This window comes from Macrosteles quadrilineatus, unplaced genomic scaffold (genome assembly GCF_028750875.1).
Source record: "Macrosteles quadrilineatus isolate MER2022 unplaced genomic scaffold, UCM_ALF_1.0 Scaffold_2__2_contigs__length_208266976, whole genome shotgun sequence".
In the NCBI taxonomy this organism is placed as follows: Eukaryota; Metazoa; Arthropoda; class Insecta; order Hemiptera; family Cicadellidae; genus Macrosteles; species Macrosteles quadrilineatus.
In genome coordinates, this window is record NW_026542595.1 from 171,166,356 (window position 1) to 171,180,490 (window position 14,135).

A 14,135-nucleotide genomic window follows, 5' to 3' on the forward strand; every position below is an offset into this window, starting at 1 on the left:
TGTTGTATTTAAACATATTTTGAGGTTCTTTGCTTTAAATTCAAACTTAATTTTATATCAATTTATCATTATCGATTTAACTCTAATTGTGCTATTTTTTCTGTTGTTGTGACGAATAAAAGTGAAAAGAAACAAAAATATGAAGTAAAAAAACGTGTATAGATTGCTTCATTATGCATACTGTATAAACATTAAGTGTGAATTGTTTTTGTGTAATATCAGTAAACAAAAATACCCCCACCACAACAAACCTGCAACTAAATTTCAGTTTTTCTAATTGGTTTATTACCCTAATATTTCCATAAGCAAAGTCACATTGTTCCTTCTATTACTAAATTTAAAGTCTACTAAGGCTTGCTGCTACAAGCTAGGAGAAAGGGTAGTTTTGTTAAATGTTTATCTTATAGAATGTAATACGCTAATTTGCTCAATTTTAACTCAACGAAAAATATTTAGTTTCTTCATAAGATTTTTAGGAGTTTTAAATATATAGGCTAATTTTTTCTTGTTAATTATCTCAGTAATATTTAATCGTACAACAATGCTTCAATATATAAAATGCTGTGTACTTTAAGCTCTACACGAGGGCTGTAGTGAAAATCGAGCACTTTCTTGTTTCAAGGATAAAACTTGAAAAAAAATAAAACATTTTTTGTAAAACTTTAATACCCCATAAGGTCATTAGTTTACATTACTCCAACTGATTCGTGAACTCATATATATTTTAATGCAGTTTTTTTTTCTTCTGGAGACAACGAAATGTAAAAGTAAATCGGTCCCGGGTCTAGATCTTCCGTGGGACCTACGGTAAGAGCGTATTTCCTAAAGGGAAATTAGCTCATACTGAATAAATCCAAAAATCACTGAAGTTAATTGTTATAAAAAAAATAATATGAATTATGTATGTTAGAAACTAACTTTAGTGATTAAGATACATTTTCCTAGCATTAATCTGTAAGCTGATTTCTAAAGTGTAGCGGAAAGTAAAGCTTGTCCCATGGCTTTCGAGTGTTTTTCGTGGCTCATAAATTTTCTGGCTTCTTTTCACCCGATTTTGATAATAGTCGGTTATTTCTGCTTATCAGTTTTCTGGGCGAGGTTTGTCCCATATCGAAAATGGTAAATTATTTCTGAGTGATTTGTTTTAAACACATTACATGAAAGGGTTTTACGTAAAAGCCCTGACGCAACAATCCACAATCATACAATAAAGAAGGGCAAGTAATCATTATGACCCAGATCATAATATCAAGAGACTAAGCAGTAAGTAGGCCTACTCAGTAGCGATGTTCGTCGTTGTATAAGTTTCGGCGGGAACTTCCGCTCCGCAATGTTGGACACCCTGCTTTCGCCTGGTTTTCTGTGTAAATCGCGGGAAAATCTCTTCATTAGTTCCTGATATTACGTCAATGTTGGTAAAGTTGTTTGTTATATATTAGTTTTGTATATTTACAATTCGCAAAGATATCTGTTTTTAATGCGGGCAAATATTATTTAGAATCGTAAATCTCTTAATATAATTACTGTTTGTGTAAATAACTGTTCAAAATAGAGCCAGAGTTTTAAAGAGCTGTTTGCTTGATAAGTTTATTTATTTAAAGGTTTAACAAGACTATTACAAATATTTTTAACAAAGATGAAAATATAATTAATATTTTTAAAGATTAATTGGCTTGCAGATTGCCAAAGGCTATTTGCACTCGTGTAAATAATGTACTCGTAGAGATAAGTTGAGTGCAAAGGCTTGCCAACTGATGAGGAAACTATTGCTGATAAAAACTAATAGGTTTATGTCACGTTTACGTCATTATTTCATAGTGAGAATTCAAACGGAGGATTAGGACAAACTATACAGAACGTCCTGTGAGCAAAATTATGCAAAATAAAATGCCACCTGACTAGCTTAGCTTTATTCTACCTCATTTTATAACAAAAAGTCGTGATATTTTGCTATTTTTGATATAACTTTTTTGAGCTTGGGATCGTTGGATGGGAAATTGTAGATAATAAACAAAACTGTTCTTGATGTAGCTTCAAAAGTTAGTAATTTAAATTATGAAAATGAAAATGGACAAATTGTTATATTTGGAATTTGACCAAGTTATTTTTTTTCTAACATTGGTCTATTATACCTTAACATAGGTATGGATACGAATTTTTAGAACGTCGGTTTGAACGATCCGAAGATTAAAAAGTATGTAAAAAAAATGCAGATATCTGGTTAACGAAGAGATTTTGGAAAGAGTTCGATTATTATTACCTACTTATTTTAACCCACAGAACCATTTTTCGGAGGTTGACTGTTAAAATACGGAACATGCTGTGTATTTAACAACTCAATAACTTGATCTCTTATTAGATATTGACGAGGCTGTAAAAAGTTTACAATATAGTGACAAATAAAGTTAAAAAATTAGAACAATTGTAAAACTGTACCGTAGAATTATACTCGCTCATAAATCTATTACTTAAATGTAATATATACTTAGATATGATGAAAATCTAATTTAATTAAAGACCATATATAAATCCCAGATCCGTTTTTTCCACTTTTTACAACACCTACTCATAATTTGATAAAAAGAATATAAAGAAAACATGACAACAAAGTCTTTAGAAATACATGCATTTTAACATATTTTAAATTACAAGCATTTGAAAGGCGGCTGTAACGTAACGGAATCCTAAACACAGAAACTTAGTTCCCTTTAATTTAGAAAGGTGTGAGGTGTAAGCACCATGAAAGTGAATAGCCACGTATTTGACCACTCTACAATCATCAATGGTTTGCGTGGTTTCCACTACATGCACAAGCTATTATCACAATACGCCAATCTGAGCGCCACCACGCAGGTACATTTAGCAAGTGTTCATCCATGGCAATACATGAAACCCCGCTTGTATGGGCATCTCGTAGTGAATGTATAAAATCCTCCAATAAAATAATAATGAGCGTTTAGTTTTTTTCAGAAAGTATAATATAACGTTTAACACTCTCGAAATATACTTGCTCTATTAACTCATAAAAAGGTAAATACAAATATGTGAATTGGTGTCCTAATTTGGTTGGACACTAACGATTTACTGGAGAGTTAAATCGAAATCGATCACCACTTACCAAATTTTCTTTAATCCGTATTGTACATTAACAGCATGAACGTTTAGATATATGTTTCGAGAGTTTAATTAGTTGTATTTTAATTTACTTTCTGTAAATTATTTGAACACGTACAATGCTGATCAAAAAGCTGTTCATTTTTCTTTCATCTATTTACATTGAAAAATCTGACAACCCCTTTAAATATGTATTAACTCGTGATTCTAAAAGTCATGAATACTAATGGTGTGTCGTAGAATCAACAATATCAATTTTATACTCTTATTTAATTTATAATAAGTATTAGTGGGACGCCACTATGTGCGTATTTTAACTAAAATATGAGTGATGGATGAGTGTAGGATGAGTGGCACGATTTTGTAGTCTCTTTAGTGGCTAAGGCTGACATGTTGCTTAGACCATAGAAAAAAAAATTGAATATAGACTGTCAGCCGTGTTGCGGTTACCATGTTTACCATAGGTTCTGGTGCACACGGCTGTGAGTGCCGTGTAGTTACGGCGTACGTGCTACGTAACTACACGGCGCTGTCAGCGAAGGACGCCAGAACTTTGCTAATCGCAGCAGGGCTGACGGTCTATATTTCATTCTTTTTGTCTAGACACAGCTGTTAATTAATCGCATATCCCATACAGCCAATGGCGACTAAGGGATCTAGAGTTTATAGTGTGATCCGAACCATATTTTTCCTTGTAATTAACGCAAATTTATCTAATTATCAAGATAGTACTGCGAATAGTTGTATACTAGAGAGCATCGTATCCACAGTGCATGCCTATAAATATCCACATTTCGTGACCATTATACAAGCAACATAATCAACATAAATAGTTAGTCAACAATGCTAAAACATAATTAATTGGGTAAACATTTTAATCGATCTTCAATTATGTCTGGGTCTTTGCCAGAAGTTTGAGCATCAACTCTATTGTCCGTGGTAAGTATGATAAGTAGGACGCTACACTCATTAGGCCACACATCCTGAGTTTCCAGTTAGTGAGATTTCCATGTTTTGCCATCTCCAACACGAGGCCCTTGCACAAAACACGCACGCAAGAGCATTCCTCAGTAAATGTTTTCCAAAGTAAACATCAGCTTATGAAACTTTGGAAATATTTCAGGCATGTAAAACACATTCGTGTTAAAAATAGCTTAGTATGTAACTAGAGAAAATTACAGGTTAAACATTTTCTTCAACTAGGCGTAGTAGTTGGTAAATAAGTCCCATAAAGTGTAATTGTTAACGAAGAAATATATATTGGACCCCTTTAAAATATGTTAACCGTAGTGAATTTGACATGATATAATTTTGTGGATAGAACTTATCCATGCAGATTTACTAATTTATCTAAGATGAAATATAGTAGCTAAGTATTCTTTAGTTTAGCCCTGTCGGTTTTTAGTCGTAATCTAGAGCAACTCCCTCAAAGCAAAGTGTTACGACTCAATTAAACGTAATGGAATTTGATTTTCCTATCACCGCATTGAAACCATTCCATTGCCATACCTATAAACAGTACGCAAAGTAGTCCATTGCCACGTTAGAGCAGGAACGGATCATTCCCGCTAGCTAATCAGCTGGTTTCCCAATTGTCTTTTCTAGACCAATCACAGCCACGGAGCCGGAACAACACAACCGGTTAACAACCGGTAAGCAATCAACTAAACCTTAAAGAGCAAAAATAAACTAAATAGAATTTTATATATCTAAAAAGTGGATCTGTGTGTTATTATAAACTAATTATGGTGGTAGGTAAAATCGTGTGTGTTACGAGTACTTAATGCACAACAGCTATCATTTGCAATTATTGACAAGCCTATTTTAATTAAAGAAAATTGAGGATTATAAGTACCATTGATTAACAAAACAACCTATTGATACATAGTACAAATAAAAAGTATATCAAGGGTAATCCAGTATATCCCGGGTATCGGTGGCTTAGTTCTGTAGGCTTACCTTACAACTGGCAATAATGTCAACTTTCCAGCTTATTCAGATACTGTACAACTCATTTTGATTGTAAGTCGTTATAGGTTTGTACTTTATAAGCATGTGCGCAGTAACCTTTCTTCTAAAACGTAGCTTTGGTTTTTTGGTACAGTCATTCCAATAATTAATGGCGTGGCTGTCAGTATTGAGGAGAGTTTTTCCTTCATCTCTCTAACTTGCCATACTGATTGACACGATTTATACCACTGTTCATTTAGTTCGTGAACAATTTGACAACAGTAAAATAATCGGCTTACGGTTTTTATACTATTGATTATAATTATTACATAGCATTCTTATGAATGATCAAAATCCAACAATCAAAAAATATTACATTCCATTCACCCGATGTTGCACATCCAACCAACAATGTACCTAAATCTTCTTGGCCAACTATTCACAATCAACACTGGGAAAGATGAAAAGTGAAAACCTTTTCCCTCACCTTGACCCGGGTTTTGCAATCGGGCAACGTGCGAAATTTGAGATCCACAGGTGCTAGGTCCGATCTCATGAGTCTATTGTTGTATTGTGGCAACGAAACAGGTGTTGTCTGCGGACTGTGAAATATGGTCTGCATTTTAAATTGTGATAACAGATTGTACGCTTTTATGTTAACCATATGATTGTGGTAAAATTTTAATGGATGGAACGATGACACGGCAACTCTGCTAGAAAATCGAGACGCTGTAATTTTGTTAGGTTGGTACCAGCTAGGGGAATCAGCTAAATTGACTCATAGCTTTGATTATGTACACTCCAAAAATCCCTTAGTTATACACTAAGTACAATGGGATTTATCCCCTAGTACAAATGGTGGCCAAAGTCTCGCAATTATCTCATTCAGTGCTACTATAATTGTATATACTCAGTATTTAAATTAAATTGAAATACTGAAGGATTGTAGGCAATTATAACAGATGCTCAAGTAATTAGGCACTATTTTGTAGAACATATTCTACTAAAACTAATGGTAATTATAAACATTAAGTGTTCAAACAGAAACTTTATATTACCCACTTATTGCCTCATTCTTTTCCAAGGGGTTACCAGAGTTTAATATAAATCCTAGATTTCTATAAACCAAAATAGTAACTTATCCAAAATATAAAAATATAAGATATAATGTATTCAGTTTGACAAATTGGTAGCAAGTTTGACAAACAAAAAGCCATTGCCGAAAAGTTGGCAATTTATTAAAATGTTGGCGCAGACCGTTATTTTTTTAAAGAAAGTCAACATTTGGTAAATTAAATAATACGAAACTAAACAGCTAAGGAACGGTTTTTTCTAGTGCTCTTCTTACAGAACTTAACTCCTAATCCTCCGCGTACCTTTTGCTGGTCCGAGCCTTAAACCATTGGCCCGTCCCCATGTAGGTGGAGGGTAAGGTTAGGTTCCGTCATACAGAGTATAATATGGCAACTTAAAAAATGTTTTCTCAGCCGATGAGAAATTTCTCAGTATAATGAAACTCTCCATACTAATTTACCTAAACCACTTTAGATTTGAATAATTTAACTTATTCCAAAATTTTTCACATATTTCGTTAAATCGACAGCTAACAAGAAAAAACTCTTGAAACTATTCCACCAATTTAAACTAGCAGTAGAAGTGTCACTAACTACAAACAGCTGTTAACAGGTTGGAAATTACAGAATCACCAATAACAGGCTAAACCTGCAATTGAACAAAGATTACAGCGGCAAGCTCAGCTTACATGTGTTACGGAAGGTTGTTTGCTCATGGGAGTTATCCTAATGGAACCAACTCTGGGTCAACCAAACCCCGCCCATGTTATCAATGGGAACAACTGCAACTCTTGGAAATAATGCATTCACCCATACGAGAGTTTGATGTTCTATGTCATATGATGATTTTATGACGTATTGAATTTTAGCGAATTTCTCATGTAGGGAATAAGCTATTACCGTAGGTCTCATGGTATGACCTAGGCCTGGGACCGATTTACTTTTTCGTTTTGATGTCCCTAGGGGCCAAATAAACCATCCGTTCGAATTCATATATATATATGTCCATTAGCACGATAACTTGAGTGAAAATGATCCGATTTTGAAGAAATTTGGTACAAACGTGTAAACCTACGTTTATTTGAACGAGTTTGCGAACCAGCATGATTGGACTGTGGGAACGGGGTATAAAGGGTAAAAATGGGATTTTTCCATTTTTGACAAAAAAAAAATTAAGTTTTATAATTTTTTTAACTATTTTGTAGAGCTTAAAACAGTCGGGCAAATAGAAATTCACTTATTCTGCAGGTTTGCTACCAGGTATTTTTATTTAAAATTTCAATATTTCAAAAACAAAATATGAAAACGAATAACGATTGTGGCATTGAGTGCAGGTAATTTGGCTTTTTACTAAGTTGTAGAAAAATAGTTCCAGAATTTCACACTAGAGTTCAATTTTCTTTAACGTAACTAGTACATGATTGGATGTATTAAAGGCACTGAACCACATGATCAACATTTCCCCACCGCGGGAATGCAACCATAATATAATTCTGCACCGCAATCACTTGAGTACACGGAAGGTTCCTGGACACCCCGTGGTCACCACGGCCACACGATCCGTTCTAGTCCGTTTGGCGCCGTTTAATTATTTACAAGCCGTTATACAACCGTTTACGGACCTTCGCTCGCTCTCGTAACTGACTCGGGCACGTGTGACTTACGTAAGTAAACAATCATTTGTTTGTTTACACACCATGGCGATCTCTACAATCTTCGTGCTTGTTAGTTTGTTAACCCAGGCTAAATGGGTTTGGAATATTCGTATCTCTGATTGCAGCATGTGTCTGGAAGACCAGGGAGAGCATTTCAACCAATTTATGTTGTATAAATAGAAAACTAAACGGTGTACAATAATTGTGTATTATTCACGTGGCTTAACGGTTCGTTCTAAATGGATTCGGAAAAACTTTCAAAATTTTTTTTCAGTTTTTTTTTTAAGAGGTGTTTTAAAGAGCTGTAAATCAATGTTATATGATATTCGGTGAGAGGGTCTCCAATATATTATATTACTGAATTTACATTTACTCATAAATTTATCGTATTGTGTTACTCTCCTTTACCTATATCTAAATTGATTTGATTGAAAAATAATATTGCGTCTTAATACAATCATGTGCTTTTAGTAAAACAATTTCGAAATTTACTTGTTAGGACACAATCATTTTTTATAATGAGTTATATCATATTGTGCTATGTTTATCTTCAATAAATCTACACTAAAATCAGAAATAATATCTCTTATGCCACAACTGAGCTAGATTGCAAGTACAAAAAAAAAGGGATTTCAAATATAAATTTCTTTAGCTAGTTAGATTTTTTTTTTGCCTACATTTTTTGTCCTACTAGTTTTTGTATTCGTCATTTTGTATTACACATACATAATTTATTTATTTCAATTTTTTTGTAAGTGAACCATGCAAATTACTGTTACTGTATTTTTACTATTTAACATAGACCTTTTGTTGGATGGCAGTGTTAATTAATTGATAACAAAATAAAAATGGTATCTGGGTCTGAAAACGATATTGCTTGGATTGGAACCAGCAGCATGTAGGTTTGAAGATTAGTACTATAATCACTCTTCTCCGCAGAATATTACTACTTTTTACTTCCTGCTAAGGAAAAAATTTCTAAATCCCTCGACTACAAATATTGCGTAGAACAAAGACACAACTTTTGAGAGATATTAACTTTTGTATTATATCCTTTATTGAAATTTGTATAGACCGAAGATTTTGTAATCCGTTATAGAAAAAGTGACCCATTTATTAAGAAAATATTTAAAAGGGTCTATTTTAACAAAGATTTATTTGTTGGATGAGTATTTATTTGAAAACAAATCCCGTTGTTATACCGTAGTTTAAATATTCCTCTTTATACCTTTACGGATTTTAATGTGAAGTTTCATACTTATCGATAGGACAACTAAATTCGAAAATTGGCCAAGTTTTTTTTGATAAACAAACACATTTGATTCAAAAATGCAAGTCGTCATCATAAATACGATAATCTAACAAACCAAAGTTGTTTTTTTATCATACCAATCTCAAAGGTCATTTGAAAGTATGGCTGATGTAAGCAACTAATATTATACAAGGCCAATTAAATAAATTGTCCAAAGCAAAATAAATTGAAACAGATTTTCCCTACTGAAGTCAACTCAAATATAAATGCCGGTTGATTGAAACCAGCTGGCCTATTTAAAAACATTACCTCCACCCATCAGTTCTATTTGCGCTGAGTATAGTATATTCTGCGTGCAGCTCAATTGAATCATATTGTCTCTTAATGTCGAAACAGCTCATCACTAACATGTGTTGGCTACAAGTGTCAATGCGCGTTAAAAATAGTTAAAATTATTGCAAAATAAACATTAAAAATGTAAAATAAATAAGTTGTTCTATTTTACAAAATTAGATTATCTAGATAATGCACTTTAATCATTTTACTGATTGTTATATATTCCAAGAATCTATCTTTTACTTTAATATTAATCATATGACTGGAATAATTTCATATTGTAAATAATTCAATGTTTACCTTTTATTATTATGAAAAAAACATGTATCAAGAGTTGTGTTCATATAAATTTGTATTAATTTGTATTTAATAATTTGGCGACGAGGAAGAAAATGACTGAAATACAGGACCTTATATCTACTTTGAACAATTTTATGACATTAATGACACAACATTCAATTCAACAGACAGAACAGCCTAGATCAAAACATAGTACCAAGGAACTACTACAGAGCAATGCCTTGATGTTTGATGCTTATGATGAAAGTAAGGAAACGTTTGAAAGCTACACTCAGCGTTTAGAAATATTTTTTAAAATAAAAGGATTGACAGACAATGATTCAGAGACAGAACAATTGAAAGGTCTATTTTTAATCAATTGCTTAGGTGCTAAGCACTACAATCTGATCTGTATTCTAACATCTCCAGACAAACCAGACTCAAAAACATATCAAGAGTTACTGATATTACTAAATGAGCACCTAAGCCCAAAGAAGAACATACTTACAGAACAGCATAAATTCTTATCACGTTTACAAGATGGAAATGAATCAATCACAAATTATGTCACAGTCCTCAAACAACTGGCTTGTTCAGCAGATTTCAAATCTGGGTGTAATGAAGGAAAATGTACAAAATCAGTTATAAATCTTATGCTGAGGGCTCAATTCATCAGAGGTTTATATGACTCAGACATAAGAGAAAAACTCTTACAACTAGGTGAAATATCATTTGAAAAAGCCTTAGAAATCGCCTTGGCTATAGAGGCATCAAAACTTGACAACCAGATTTTATATACTAATAATAATCAAAATGACATTCACAAAATCAGTAAAACAACAAAGAACAAAATTGGACCTAAAAACAAGAATTTATCAACCATAAACTATTTCAATAATGACTCAAGCAAAAAGAAAGACAACAAAAACAAAAGGCTACAAAAACTGGGATTTTCAGATGTCTGTTTGCACTGTGGAAGGAATAACCATGAAACACAAAATTGCCGATTGATAGATGAGCTAAATTGCAGGTATTGTCATAAAGATGGACACATAGAAAAGGTTTGTATCACGAAACGAATACAGGAATTACAGTATTCAAAGAAAAATGTAAAAAGAATTGATGAAATTGATTCTGAATATGAATACGACGTTCAACGGATCATAAATGTATTGAAGAATGACGAAGGAGATGACAGAATGATGATAAACGTATCTCTAAACGGTAAACAGCAACGTTTTGAGTGTGATTCTGGAAGCCGTGTCAGCATAATAAATAATGATGACTTCAAGAAACTAGACTTACATGTTCCAGTTTGCAAAACAAGTGCTCTTTTTCGATCTTATACTGGACAAATATTCAAACCAATCGGGGTCTGTACCCTAAGCATATCTTACGAAGGGAGATCTTGCAGAGAAGACCTATACATTGTAAATCTACCTAAAAACGCTATTCTTGGAAGGGATTGGATTCGAAAATTGAAAATTAACTTACACAATATTAATCTTGTTAGTATGAAGAAACAAGAGGTCGATACCAACACTGTTGTCAAATCCATCAAGCAAAGATTCTCAAGCGTTTTTGAACAATGTATTGGTAAAACCCCCAACTTTACATGCTCTTTAAAACTAAAGGATAATTAGGGGACCTGTGTACTTAAAACCCAGACCAGTACCTCATGCCCTTCGAGAAGCTGTTGAGAATGAACTAGAAAAACTCGAAAAGGAAGACATAATAGAGAAAGTGGACCAATCTGAGTGGGGAACACTAATTGTTGTGATTCCAAAAGCAAATGGATCAGTCCGTATTTGCGCGGATTACAAGGTAACTGTGAACCAACAACTACATGACAGTCGTTACCCAATACCAAGAATAGAGGACATCCTGAACAAAATGCGGAATGGAAACTATTTTTGCACGTTAGACATTTACAAGGCGTATTTACATCTTTCAGTGGACTCTGAAAGTTCTAAAATCCAGACAATTACCACACATAAGGGTACATATATAGCCAAAAGACTGTTTTTCGGAATTAAGACAGCTCCAAATGAATTTCATAAATTTATTGACCAAGTTGTACAAAATCTGGAAGGGACAGTGGCGTATTTTGATGATATTGTTGTACAAGGCTGCACTGTTGAAGAGTGCAAATCCAGGCTCATAAAGGTCTTAGAAAAATTGGAAGAACACAATCTACATGTGAATGTTGAAAAATGCAAGTTTTTTGAGAGAAAGGTGCAGTATCTGGGTCATATCATCAGCAAAGATGGTATCCAGAAATCACCAGAAAAGGTGAGGGCAATCCAGGATGCTCCCCGCCCATCAAATATCACAGGAGTGCGTCAATTCCTTGGACTAGTACAGTACTATTCAAAGTTCATCAAAGATGCATCTACAGTGCTAAATCCCTTACACCAGCTTCTAAGGAAAGACAAACGTTTTCATTGGTCCCAGGAATGTGAAAAAGCTTTTACTCGTGTTAAAGAAGAGATAGCAAGTGACACAGTTCTTACTCCATATGACCCAGACTTACCCGTGATACTTGCCACAGATGCTAGCCCTGTTGGCTTATCAGCTGTGCTCTCTCATAAAATGCCAAATAATGAAGAGAAGCCTATTGTGTTTGCCAGCAGATCTCTCACTGCTGCAGAGCGCAACTATAGCCAATTGGACAGAGAAGCAACTGCTGTATATTGGGGGTGTAAAAAAATGTTTGATTATATATACGGAAGGAAGTTTACTCTTGCCATTGACAACAAACCACTAATGACCATATTTCATCCAGACAAGAAACTACCACTGTTAACTTCATCCAGGATGCTTAGATACGCTCATTTTCTTTCAGGATTTGATTATGAGATTGTACACAAAAAGTCAAGCGACCACTGTCAATGTGGTTGACGAAGATTACACTGTTCGAAGAGAGACAATACACTGCATAACAACCGATACTATCATGGCTAAAGACATAGAAAAAGAAACGTCACTTGATGAAGAACTCTCTTGTTTAAAGGAAAAGCTCCTAAACGGAGAAGTCGCTGACCCAGAAATATCACTTCAAGACGGAATCATTTTTAGAGGAAATCGTGTTGTCATTCCGAAAAAGCTACAACCTAAAATCCTCCAAGAGTTACACTCAACACACGTAGGAATAGTGCGGATGAAGAGTCTGGCAAGAAACTACTGTTACTGGAAAAACATTGATACAGATATTGAGAGTATGGTGGCAAGTTGTAAGGCATGTTGTGAGAATAAGAAAAACCCAGAGAAGGCCCCTACCCATGTTTGGGAAATACCAAAACGCAACTGGCAGCGAGTCCACATGGATTATGCAGGACCTTTTCTAAATCACAACTTCTTGATTGTTGTAGATGCCAGATCAAAGTGGCCAGAAATATATCCAATAAAAAGTGCGCCAACAACTGCCAGTACTATTCATCACCTGAGAGAAATATTCAGTCACCATGGCATACCAGAAATATTGGTCAGTGACAATGCTACAATTTTCAAATCAGCAGAGTTTCAAGCATTCTGCAAACGCCAAGGAATAAGACAACGATTCATTGCACCAGGAAACCCCTCTACTAATGGTCAGGCGGAAAGATTTTGCCAAACACTCAAGACAAAACTGAGGTGCATGCAGTTTGAACAGGGCACTTTACATGAAAAACTATGTGCACTATTATTTCGGTACCGAGCTACACCACTGAGTACTGGTGCATCCCCAGCACAATTAATGTTTGGCAGGAACTTGAGAACCAAGCTAGATCTCTTAAGGCCTGGTGAAGATGACAAAAATGAGGCCCAACAACCAATATTTAACAAACATTTCAATATTGGGGAGAGAGTACAATCAAGAAATTACGTAGGATCCATTCTGTGGAAATTTGGAACTGTGGTGGAAAGGCTGGGGCGACTTCATTACCTCGTGGAACTTGATGATGGGTATGTGATAAAACGTCACTTCAATCAGCTTCGAGCTATTTAACAAACATTTCAATATTGGGGAGAGAGTACAATCAAGAAATTACGTAGGATCCATTCTGTGGAAATTTGGAACTGTGGTGGAAAGGCTGGGGCGACTTCACTACCTCGTGGAACTTGATGATGGGTATGTGATAAAACGTCACTTCAATCAGCTTCGAGCTTGTGAAGTGCCAAAAGATCCTACTCATTACAAAAGCCATCTACCTAGCTCATTGAAGCAAACAAGGCAAGAAAGTTCAAACAACCGATGCAACCAAATAGCCAAAGTACCACCTACGCAAACTCATCGAACTTTAATATTCCAAAATACCAATCAAAATTGTTCAAGACAACCTTCATTCGTGGGACATACAAGGTACGGCATGTTAAGAAAATCAAAAGGCAATTCACAAAGGTCACATGATACAGAAAATGTCTCAAGTAGCACCCCGAGCTGGGAAGGAACTACGGACACTGAAACATCGAGTCCTACAACAAACTCAATGCCTG

The 14,135-nt window shown here is 34.6% G+C and overlaps 1 protein-coding gene across 1 annotated transcript; it reads left to right on the forward strand.

The window, feature by feature from the left end:
* The first annotated feature begins 2,739 nt into the window (after positions 1-2,739).
* Positions 2,740-13,647, forward strand: LOC128985144 (uncharacterized protein K02A2.6-like). Its single transcript, XM_054404524.1, has 4 exons — positions 2,740-2,853; positions 9,848-9,926; positions 11,353-12,347; positions 12,505-13,647. The coding sequence occupies exons 1-4, from the start codon at positions 2,740-2,742 to the stop codon at positions 13,645-13,647; spliced, it is 2,331 nt and encodes a 776-aa protein (XP_054260499.1).
* The last annotated feature ends 488 nt before the right edge of the window (positions 13,648-14,135 follow it).

What these genes read in the sequence shown, in the direction of transcription:
- LOC128985144 (XM_054404524.1), top strand. Translation starts at nt 2,740, where the DNA reads ATGAAAGTGAATAGCCACGTATTTGACCACTCTACAATCATCAATGGT. An exon ending in ATCTGAGCGCCACCACGCAG is followed by an intron (nt 2,854 to 9,847) that starts GTACATTTAGCA and finishes TCAATTCAACAG; the next exon opens with ACAGAACAGCCTAGATCAAA. An exon ending in TGGACAGAGAAGCAACTGCT is followed by an intron (nt 12,348 to 12,504) that starts GTATATTGGGGG and finishes ATTTTCTTTCAG; the next exon opens with GATTTGATTATGAGATTGTA.